The 11,509-nt window shown below is 48.3% G+C and overlaps 2 protein-coding genes across 3 annotated transcripts; both read right to left on the reverse strand.

Annotated features, from left to right (window-relative positions):
* Window positions 1-463: 463 nt before the first annotated feature.
* On the reverse strand, window positions 464-4,261 carry tppp3 (tubulin polymerization-promoting protein family member 3). Its single transcript, XM_058629612.1, has 4 exons — window positions 3,630-4,261; window positions 3,322-3,518; window positions 2,934-3,087; window positions 464-1,863 (listed from the first exon to the last, which is right to left on the reverse strand). The coding sequence occupies exons 1-4, from the start codon at window positions 3,699-3,701 to the stop codon at window positions 1,669-1,671; spliced, it is 618 nt and encodes a 205-aa protein (XP_058485595.1). The 5' UTR covers window positions 3,702-4,261; the 3' UTR covers window positions 464-1,668.
* Window positions 4,262-4,360: 99 nt separating this feature from the next.
* Window positions 4,361-9,964, reverse strand: zdhhc1 (zinc finger DHHC-type containing 1). Of its 2 annotated transcripts, none has more exons than XM_058629611.1 (11): window positions 9,527-9,964; window positions 9,069-9,288; window positions 8,793-8,968; window positions 8,323-8,424; window positions 7,154-7,278; window positions 6,884-7,039; window positions 6,705-6,799; window positions 6,523-6,611; window positions 6,285-6,369; window positions 5,003-5,075; window positions 4,361-4,920 (listed from the first exon to the last, which is right to left on the reverse strand). In XM_058629611.1, exons 2-11 carry the CDS (start codon window positions 9,285-9,287, stop codon window positions 4,481-4,483), a joined length of 1,560 nt encoding a protein of 519 aa, XP_058485594.1. In that variant the 5' UTR covers window position 9,288; window positions 9,527-9,964; the 3' UTR covers window positions 4,361-4,480. The 2 variants fall into 2 exon arrangements, with proteins under 2 accessions (XP_058485594.1, XP_058485593.1); XM_058629610.1 differs by having other exon boundaries at window positions 9,514-9,963.
* Between the last annotated feature and the right edge of the window lie 1,545 nt (window positions 9,965-11,509).

The raw sequence follows: 11,509 nt of genomic DNA on the forward strand, positions 1-11,509 counted from the left end.
AATCTTGAATAAACACATGCAGTTTCTGTGTGATTGTATGAAAGTTGATTGTGAAATTGACTGCTGCGATGCAAGGGGGCGCCAGCTAAAATCTTGCCAAGGGCACCAAATTACTCAGGGCCGGCACTGCACCCCGGGTTGCATCGATGGCGGGGAAACAGCTGAGGATCGGCGACGAGGAGACAGGTCCCAGGTGAGTGAGTATCTGCTGAATGTTCTGCGACATCTGAAGAATCTGTGTGTGGACGCTGTCTTGATCTACTCATCTTCGGTCAACTAGCTGCTGAACTGTTAGATTCAGCACCGCCAGGTTCTGATCATGTTCAAACAAACGTCCCTCCTGGGTGCCGATAGCGTCCTTCATGGCGTGGGTCTCGGGTGAATCCATTTATGGTCAGTGCGTACTGTCAGGATTAGTACCACAGAGCTTGGATCCAAAATGCACGAGACTGAGTCCGATACATAACTCAAAATGAGGCTTTATTGCTCTCTCAAAAAAAAATGAACAGAAAACAATGCCGAAGGCAAGAGCATAAACGCTATTCGAAAAAACAAAAGAATGACAAAGGCAAGAGAATACAGCAAAGAATAACCTATAACCAGAAAACAAAAACTAGATCAACATGGATCGTGACTCTAAACATGGAAACTTAAACTAGATCTACTTGATTCTAAACTCTCTAAGCATGAGCAATGTAATGAGGAACATGGAGAGAAAAAAACACACTGACAAAGGACAAAGGGAGGTGAGTGACTAAAGAAAGGGAAAGGGGACCAGGTGCTGACAATCAGGGAGTGATACCAGGTGCAAACACTCAAGGTAATCAGGCAGGACAAGGACAAGGTAGACGAAGTGCAGACCCACAGGAAATCCTAAAACCTCACCAAAATAAAACAGGAAATGTCAAAAACCTGACACCCAAAACAAAACGTAACTAACAAATTTGCCGACCTGTAACATACTCACAAACTCTGTTCATTAAATAAAGTTTTAACATGAACACATTTACAGAATTATGAGGAAAAACCACACAGATGATGTCATCAAACATGAGGACTGACAGGTGGGGTCTGGATTCAGATCGAGATGTGGTCCTGGTCCTTGTGTCAGACAGCTCCAGTCATTACAGAAGGTGTACAGTGCACTCTAGTGTTCACTTTGTCTAATAACACATGAATGACATGATCTACCGAGGAGGTGTGGCCAAATGTCACTGAGAACCATCACACACCTGAGACACGTGGGTCAGTGAGGACAGATCACATGACCTCAGAGAAACTGGGTTTTTACATCAAACAACTTCCTGTTAAATGACATGAATCCAAAAGTGCTGCAGTCTGAAGACAAGAGACAGACAGAGGGGGCGGAGCAAAAAGAGTCACTATCTTACTTTACTGTAAACATTGTTAGCTTAGCATTAGTCCCAGGAGAGTAGTTAGCTTAGCATTAGCTTCAGGAGAGTAATTAGCTTAGCATTAGCCCCAGGAGAGTAGTTAGCTTAGCATCAGCCTCAGGAGAGTAGCTAGCTTAGCATTAGGCCTCAGGTCACAGAAGTATCTGAGATGACTCAGTGTCACTGACACATGTTTGAGGACAGAGTTGATCACATGATCGATCACACACACACACACACACACACACACACACACACACACACAGCTGCCTCCTTATTTCTCTCCCTTCATCTTGGACTCGTATGTCCCGGCGTTCTTATACGCTCCCACGTAGCCAGTGTTCTCCACAAGCTCTTCGCGGCCCTTGCGACCTTTGCCCCGGCCACTGTCATCAAAGCGCTCCTTGTGTGATCCGGTGTAGCGGGATGTGTCTGTGAGACGGTCCACGGCCCCCTTCTTTGCCACTTTCTGATGAAAACCCAAAAGAACAGGGAAATGAAACCTGCTGATGATGTCACACAGGTGTGAACAGTCGTGCAGGTGTGTACAGGTGTGAACAGTTGTGCAGGTGTGAACAGTCGTGCAGGTGTGGACAGTTGTGCAGGTGTGAACAGTTGTGCAGGTTTGAACAGTTGTGAACAGTTGTGCAGGTGTGGACAGTTGTGCAGGTGTGAACAGTTGTGCAGGTGTGAACAGTTGTGCAGGTTTGAACAGTTGTGAACAGTTGTGCAGGTGTGGACAGTTGTGCAGGTGTGAACAGTTGTGCAGGTGTGGACAGTTGTGCAGGTGTGAACAGTTGTGCAGGTTTGAACAGTTGTGAACAGTTGTGCAGGTGTGAACAGTTGTGCAGGTGTGAACAGTCAGGTGTGAACAGTCATGCAGGTTTGAACAGCCGTACAGGTGTGGACAGTCGTGCAGGTGTGGACAGTTGTGCAGGTGTGAACAGTCGTGCAGGTTTGAACAGTCGTGCAGGTGTGGACAGTCGTGCAGGTGTGGACAGTTGTGCAGGTGTGAACAGTTGTGCAGGTTTGAACAGTTGTGAACAGTTGTGCAGGTGTGGACAGTTGTGCAGGTGTGAACAGTCAGGTGTGAACAGTCATGCAGGTTTGAACAGCCGTACAGGTGTGAACAGTTGTGCAGGTGTGGACAGTTGTGCAGGTGTGAACAGTTGTGCAGGTGTGGACAGTTGTGCAGGTGTGAACAGTTGTGCAGGTGTGAACAGTCAGGTGTGAACAGTCATGCAGGTTTGAACAGCCGTACAGGTGTGAACAGTCGTGCAGGTTTGGACAGTCGTGCACATGTGGACAGTCGTGCAGGTTTGGACAGTCGTGCAGGTGTGAACAGTCGTGCAGGTGTGAACAGTCGTGCAGGTGTGGACAGTCGTGCAGGTGTGGACAGTCGTACTGATCAGATCCATTAGGACCAGGACTGAACCTGAAACATGAAGCTCAGGTCAGGTCAGAGATTGTGTCAGTTTTCACAGATTGTGTTCAGGTTGTGTATCATGTGACGAACACTGTCACACAAACAGGTCTCACCGTCACACCCATATTGGTGGGCCCGCCCCCTTCCACCAGTTTGTAGATAGACTCCAGTGCTTCCTCTTTACTTTGACCTTTAAACCTCTTTGGCGCGAGCTCCTGCAGAGCTCTTTGAAACTCCTCATATGTGATGACCCGAGACGTCTTCTGTCTGCACACACACACACACACACACACACCATGAGAGCGCCCCCTGCTGGATCCTACCACAGTTTAAGTCTACAGTATCTGCGTCACATGATCAGACTTTTCCAACAGGAAACTGAAGTTTGTAAACCACTCACTCTCCCACACCAAAGTCCCGCAGAGCAGCAGTAGTTTCCTGTTGGAACAGAATGGGACTGGTTCCTGGTGTGGTCCTGGTCTCCCAGGTGTGAACACTCACTTGACTTTAGAGAAGACGATGTCGACGTCGGTGCCGGTGACGTTCTTGCTGTCGATGATCTTACAGTCTTTGCACAGTTTGTTCCAGTTCTTCCCATTCAGCTCCTCCCCAGTCGCCTTCGTGTCTCCATGAACAGCAAACTTCTTAAAAGCTGCGAGGACCAGGTCCAGGTCTAGGTCCGAGCTCTGCGCCATGATCTGCAACACAGTGTGTGTGTGAGTCTGTCCTCTGGACCTGGACACACATCTGTGCTCTATACTTATCAATCAATCAATCAGTTAGTTAGTTAGAAATGAGCAGTGTCTTACCTGTCTGTCTGTCCTCTGTCTCTCTCTGCAGCAGCTCAACTGAGCTCTGAAGTGCAGAGGACTTGTTGTCATGTGTTTATTCCATCGCCATGACGACACTCAGTCTCAGAGTGACTAACAGTGGGCAATAAAACAAGAGAGGGAGGGGGAGAGAGGGGGAGGGGGGGGGTCTGTGTGGCAGGATCCATGTGACCTCAGATGACATCATTTGAATAATTCAGTTTGTGTGTGTGTGACATCACTGTCATGTGACTGATGGACAACAACATTCAGGGTTACACTGACCAGTCATCCTCATGGAGACCAAAACCTGGTCCTAATGAGGCAGAACAGGTTAAGTTTAGAACTAAGATAGAATGGTAGTTAGTGTTAGTCATTTCCTGGTTAAAGTTAAAGTTAGTGATAAGAGTGTGTGTGAGAGTGACACAGGAAATGACCTCATGTCAGTGAACAGGAAGCAGCTGTGAGTGTGGGAGGACTTCAGAATGACATCATGTTGTTGAATGCAGGGTCTCTGGAGAGGAAGTCACATGACGCGCACACACACACACACACACGCACTTCTCATTACCGCTCTGTTTTGATGGATGCTGTTATGTTGTCTTTGTTCGTTGCCAGGGCAACCCCTCTACACAGCAGGGAGGGAGGATGACATGTAACCACACACACACACACACACACACACTCACAGGCTCAACCATCATCGGCCTGTAGGGGGAGCTCCAGACTGATCAATGAAAATCACTTTTATTGATTACAAAAACATGAAGTTGTTCTGTATGAAGAAGTGATGACGTCACGTCAAGTAAATAAATAAACATAACACACGTGTGATAGTAGAAAAACACAGGTCAGGTCTTTGCTCTGGAGCCGGGTCTGGAGCTGGTCTGCCACCTGCTCGGACCAAGTCTTTGGTCCTGGGCCTCGCCGCTCGCCCGACTGACAAACACAGCGGGAAGATGAGTGGACATCATCTCAAACCTCAGCTCTGCTGTGTGTGAGGAGGAGGACAGTGGCGTCTTCCTCTTTGTCCTGGAGGGCAGGGGGGGCAAGGGGAACCCTGGTACCGCTCGCCGTGAAGATGCGACCGTGTCACAGTTAGAAGTAGATCCCAGTTTAGCCAACACCACCGGGATCTCCTCCAGAGACTCAGCCGAGTCTGAGTGGTACTCGGCAGGAGGGGCGGCGGCCTGGACGGGGCCTGTGGGCTGAGCCAGGGCCAGGGGGGGCAGGGGGGCCCTCAGAGGGAACACTGGGACAGGAAGACGCTGAGCCACGGTGCTGAGGTCAGCTGCACAACAGACAACATGACACGGGTCTACTTCCTGTTGTTCAGACTGTGTGTGTGTGTGTGTGTGTGTGTGTGTGTGTACCTGGGGGCGGGGCTGCACTCTGACATCGTTCTCTCGTTTCCTCTGAAGTGATTTTACAAACTTTCTTCTTTTTCTGTCAAAATAAAAACAATTTAATCTCCAACTGACACTGGGGTGTGTGTGTGCAGGTATTACTAATGTTGTGGGGACCTAAAACTGTTTGCACACACATCACGGGGACTTGTCTTCCCTGTGGGGACAAAAATCAAGTCCCCACAACATAAATGACTATATTTTAAGGTGAAGACATGTTTTAAGGTTATAGTAAAACAGATTAGCTGGCTTCTTATGCCTCTGCTTCCAAGCAAACATGTCGAGCCTTGCATCATCAACACCATCAGCTGTAATGGATCCTTCCTACATCTCGACCACAAAGTTTTCTGATGTCTTCATGTCCTCGTCGCTACAAACGAGTCGATGTAAATGTCTCATCACTGACGCTCTCGTCAGCCGCGGTGTTTCAGACCAAAACCACACCCACAGAACACGGACTGTCTTGTGATTGGTCAGTTACCTGGAAGTGACATCATTAGCACGTCAGCTCTCAGACCCGCAGCTCCCCCTCTGGAAAGGCGGATGCACCGCTAGCAATGATCAAAACATTGAGTAATGTCGTAAACTCTTACACATTTGATCCACACACTGCGACAGTGAAAGACTGCTGCAGGACGCCTTAGCTTCGATATCGTCGTGGTTACCGAGATGATAAACACACATGCAAATGAAACACCAGCGTAGCGTGTAGCTTAGCCTGTAGCCGGCTATCGCTAATGCTAAACGACAGAACAAGCACACAAAGACAGTTCTATACGTATTGTTGGCACTGCTCCTTCCTTTAGGTGAAGTTTGGTGCTGTGTCCTGCTTTATATTGAAGAAGAAGAAGAACTACTCTGGTTGTAGCTGCCGAGCGTATCGGTTGTACAACGAGCGTAGTTCTTCTTCTACGGTAGAAAATACGTCACCGGACTCTCGTGCCCAGACTCTCGCAAGCATTTCAAAGCTTGAATTGGCGGCCATCTTGATTTTTGTGTGGCTAATGGGTTTTAACAAAAGAACAATCCCCAAGGAGTATTTGTGCCAATTTTGGTGCTTCTTTCCACTTGTGAAAGATTTTCCTGAAAAAATGCAATAATCTGCTCTACTATTAGGGTCAGGGTTAAGATTAGGATTAGGCCAGTAGTAACTGTGGTTAAGGTTAGAGTAACTCTCCAGGAAATTAATGTAAGTCAATGCAATGTCCCCTCAAGTCATGAATGTCCAACCGTGTGTGTGAGTGTGTACCTGTGTGTGTGTAGAGATGGTGGGTGGAGTTTCTTCCTCCATGACAGGACTACACACACTCGTCACTCTGCCATTGGCTAAGAACCTGAAACACACACACAAATTATTTCACTTTGTAAAGTTTGTGTACTGCAGAGAAAACTGTGTCCATGGCAACAGGGTCCAGAATACTGTGTCAGGACCTGGTCCGTGTGTGTGTGTGTGTGTGTGTGTGTGTGTGTGTGTGTGAGAGACTCACTCTGCCTCCCCCTGCACAGACACAGTGGTAGGTTCCTCCACATTCACCTGCGGGTTGGTATAACCCAGACTCCCGGAATAGTTCATGTCCTGAGGGGGGCAGCAGAGAGCACAGTCAGGACCACAGCACGCACGCACACACGCACACACACACCACACACACCACACACACCACACACACACCGTCTCCTTCACTGATCCAGGTTTCCTCAAGTCTCTGTTGTCATGACGATGACGCTGTCGCACAATGTACTCATATGTACTGAGTCTGTTCCACACTGAGAGAGAGAACACATGTGAGTGCACTCACACATACATGTGACGCGCGTGTGTGTGTGTATGTGTGTGTGTGCTGCTCGTACTCAGGTACACATGGAAGCAGAGCAGGTGACACAGCAGCACCGACGACAACAGACCCAGCGCCATGGTAACGGCAGCCAGACACGGAATCACAGCAGCAGCTGATCTGAGTGGAGTCACAGGAAGGAAGAGGAACCACACACCTGTGTCATTCCTCACTGACACGCGCACACACGCACGCACACGCACACACACAGACACACACACACACACACACGTGAGTCTCCATACACCGCAGGTGAGAACACTGGAGGTCAGAGGTCAGATCTCACCTAGGAAGTGTTTGTCAGAGCGGAGTTTAGTCGGATCCACAAAGAACTCGATGAAGACGTAGGAGGAGACAACCAGAACCACACACACGCCCAAAAGGGCGGAGCCAACACTGTGGAGGAACAACCTGTACACAACACACATTTACAGGTTAAACAGTGGCCTGTTTCAGAAAGCAGGTTCAACAAACTCTGAGTTAACTTAACTCTAGGTTGACCAACTCTTTTTGGGTTTCAGAACAGCTGATCAGCATTAGTTCAGTTCACTCTGAGTTTTCCATTGAGTTGACCATTCTGACACGTCCTAATTAAACATATGTGTTCAGTACGTCCTCCATGCCCAGAGCACAGACTCAGTCTGATACAGTCACATACAGCGGTCAGCTGTGCTGTTGTCCCATAGTCTTTTTAACTGATTTACAGTTGGTCAGTGTTCGGCTTGATCCTTGTGTCGGACGTCTCTTCCTGTGACGACACTCTCGCTGCCATGTTGATATTGTCAGAGAACTAGTGGAGGGAGGGGGAGAGGAATGGAGCGGAGGGAACAGGAGCTGAGCGAGTGAGCGCTGTAAAAAGGACAAATCAGAAACCCCCTGGAAGAAGTGGGTGTGTGTTTGCCTGTTTCTCATTTGCATATAAAGGGACCAGGAACAAAACCTACCAGGGTTATTGAACTGCTGTGGTGCTTCAACCTTATGGTATTTTGACCAAAGCATGTCACAGACATGTTCATTAGGACACCAGGGAACTATTTTAACTTGGGGAAATAGAGTATAATATGTCTCCTTTAATGTCACACAGTCACAGTGTTAGAGTCAGCCCTCTCCCCCCCTGACATGACACATGAGCTCCCCTGGAAACATGATTTTGGTAGATTTTGTGGGCGTCTCTAAAATATTGTTTTTTGATTGATTTGATTCAGATGTGATGTGTGTGTGGAGGTTAGATATGTGCTGACTTAAGACCAGTAGACATACAGACTGTAACAATGGATGTGTTGAGTTGAGTATGTACCTGTGCCGAGGTGAGAAGAGCCGGTGGAAATACACCTCAAGTCCTCGCTCTGAGGCATGTGCAAGTGTTAACTAACTCAGAGTTTTCACTAAACCTGCTTTCTGAAACGGACGCCTGGTGTGTGTGTGTGTGTGTGTGTGTGTGTGTGTGTCTCTCACCTGTAGTTTCTGCTTCCTACACAGTTGTTGAGCCATCGACAGTGATGATCAAAGTCAGCCACACATTTGTTACACGAGCTGCAGTGTTTCGACTTTGGTGCTCTGCAACACACACACACACACACACAGCATTCATAGTGAGGACACTCATACTAACCCTGACCTTTAACCAGACCCTAAAACCAGCTCCTATCCCTGACCTTTAACCAGATCCTAAAACCATGTTCCTAACCCTGACCTTTAACCAGACCCTAAAACCAGCTCCTAACCCTGACCTTTAACCAGACCCTAAAACCAGCTCCTATCCCTGACCTTTAACCAGATCCTAAAACCATGTTCCTAACCCTGACCTTTAACCAGAGCCTAAAACAAGCTCCTAACCCTGGAAACCCTCATCCATTACTCATCAGACCGTCCTAAAGCAACTTCATGTGACCTCCTGTGTGTGTGTGTGTGTGTGTGAGACTCACACGTCCACCTGGCACAGGTAACAGTGGCAGTTCTCGATGACGTGTGCGTGTTTGGAGCGGTCAAACACGGGGACCGGACCTCTGTGGTTGTGGGTTCTGACGCTGCGGTCGGCTGGGTCGACGGACACGGCCATCACGTGGACACACAGGTGACACACGAACATGACGCCCGTGCACTGACTCACAGTTTAGGACTCACACACACACACACACACGTGAATAAACATGTGATATCTTAGATGATGACCTCTGACCCCTGTGTCAGTGTAAGGATACGATGTAGCCCGCGGGGATCCAGTGAGCGGGCAGCAGCGGGACGAACACGCCGAGGCTGGTGACGGCGAAGTAGACGTAAAGCAGCCAGGCCAACAGCTGGAGGGGGTGAGGAGGCCACGCCCAGCCGTTAGTCCGGGAGCAGAGCGGGGCATCGACACACGGTGGGCCCGCCTCCAACACCGGCGCCGTGCGGTTGGGATTCCTGCTGCACAAATCCATCCTGTAAACACATTTAATCCAGATTACAAATGTTTGTTACATCTCAGATGTTATCAGGTCACATGACCAACAATCAGATCCACAACCACGAGTGGAACAAACGTGATCAGATAATCCAAGTCTGACTTAATCTCTGATCAATGATAATCAATGATTTCTGTTCATCACATGGAACAAAGAGTTAAGTCCTCTGGTTAACTCGGGATAACTCGCCTGGTAAACTCACCTGGTTAACTCGCCTGGTTAACTGGGCCTCCGCTCCGCCGCATGTCCTCCCAGACTGCGGCGGCTCTGCCGTGCTCCGGCCGCGGCTCTGCCGGCCCACAGACCCGGAGTCAGAGAGTCTCAGTCCAGGCGTGAGCTCGTGTCCATCGTGTCCATCATGTCCATCGTGTCCATCATGTCCGCTGCAGACCGCGGAGCTGACTGCTGCTCACTGTTTATCAAGCTAACATGCTAACCGCAAGCTAACGTGCTAACGAGGTCCAGCGCGAGCCTCGTGAGCTGGAATGACGGAGACCACGTGACCGCGGCCCGTGAATCAAACACCGGCTTTTTGTTTTTAACCTTTAACGACGAAACTTAGCCGGTGTATTAGCCTGTTAGCCTATTAGCCTTTGGCTGCTGCTACGGTCTCCCACCGTCTCTCAGACCCGTACGCTGTTTCCTTGGTAACGCTCCAGAACAACCACGATTGGTCAGTGGATCTGGGCCCCGCCCACTGCCTACTGTCGTTGATCTGAGAGCAGCGTCCAGACGAACTGATGTGTTAAGACGGTACGTCCAGCAGGGGGCAGCAGAGCCCCGTGTGTGTGTAGATATTTCTTGTCACAATGACATTGTTCATTTGCACGTTTATTGTTATATAAAGTAAACATTTAATAACTAAAAAAAATATATAAACTTATGTTTAAATATAAACTTAGACTAAACATTTGACTTAAGTCTAAAAACAGCAACATAATCTTAAAAGTTAAAGTTACATTTTATTAATCCCCTTAGGGAAAGTATTCCTCTGCATTTTTGACCCATCCTAGAATTAGGAGCAGTGGGCAGCCACACTGAGTAGCATTGGGAGTTAGGTACCTTGCTCAGGTACCTTGCTCAGGCCTTTTTGGCCGGGTGGGGACTTGAACCGGCAACCTTCCGGTTGCAAGTCAAGTTCCCTTTCCACTTGGCCACGGGCTGCCCAAAACAGATTATAGTAAGGCAACAAGTCGGCAATATTGCACAATTATTCAGGTTTTTAACAGCAGCAGTTCAGTGATGTGGGGTGTGGTAATGTAAATCAGTCATTTCGGGGGGGGGGGGGGGGGGGGGGGGCTGGGTAAAATTTACTCATTGAAGAAGGGTTGCAACTGTTGATGACTATTTTCATTGTGTAATCTGTCATCGTGTCATCCTTGTGGTTCTGGATCTCAGACTTTGGTAGACTGTGTGTTGTCTGTTATGAAGTTGTGTGATCTTGTCGTGGTTCTGGATCTCAGACTTTGGTAGACTGTGTGTTGTCTGTTATGAAGTTGTGTGATCTTGTCGTGGTTCTGGATCTCAGACTTTGGTAGACTCTGTGTTGTCTGTTATGAAGTTGTGTGATCTTGTCGTGGTTCTGGATCTCAGACTTTGGTAGACTCTGTGTTGTCTGTTATGATGTTGTGTGATCTTGTCGTGGTTCTGGATCTCAGACTTTGGTAGACTCTGTGTTGTCTGTTATGAAGTTGTGCGATCTTGTCGTGGTTCTGGATCTCAGACTCTGGTAGACTCTGTGTTGTCTGTTATAAAGTTGTGCGATCTTGTCGTGGTTCTGGACAGTTGTAGGTCAGTTGTAGGTCAGGTGTTGGTCAGTTGTTGGTCAGTTGTAGGTCAGTTGTAGGTCAGTTGTTGGTCAGTTGTTGGTCAGTTGTAGGTCAGTTGTAGGTCAGTTGTTGGTCAGTTGTTGGTCACTTGTAGGTCAGTTGTTTTTAGGATTGTTAAGTAGTTTTAACTGATCTACAGTTCGGCTTGATTTCTGTCCACATGTCTCCAGAGTACTGTACTGTACAGCCTCCTACTCCACAGACTACAGCAGCAGCGGTCTGTGATCCCGCTCGCGATCGCTGGCGATGTCCCTAAATACACCACTCCACTTTAAAAGACTCCTGCTAAATATAGAGGTTTCCCTGGTAGTTGTTGGAGATTAACCCATTATGTTAGGATTGTTAGATTATTAAGCAGTTTTAGGTGAT

Source organism: Solea solea, chromosome 5, assembly GCF_958295425.1.
Source record: "Solea solea chromosome 5, fSolSol10.1, whole genome shotgun sequence".
Lineage (NCBI taxonomy): Eukaryota > Metazoa > Chordata > Actinopteri > Pleuronectiformes > Soleidae > Solea > Solea solea.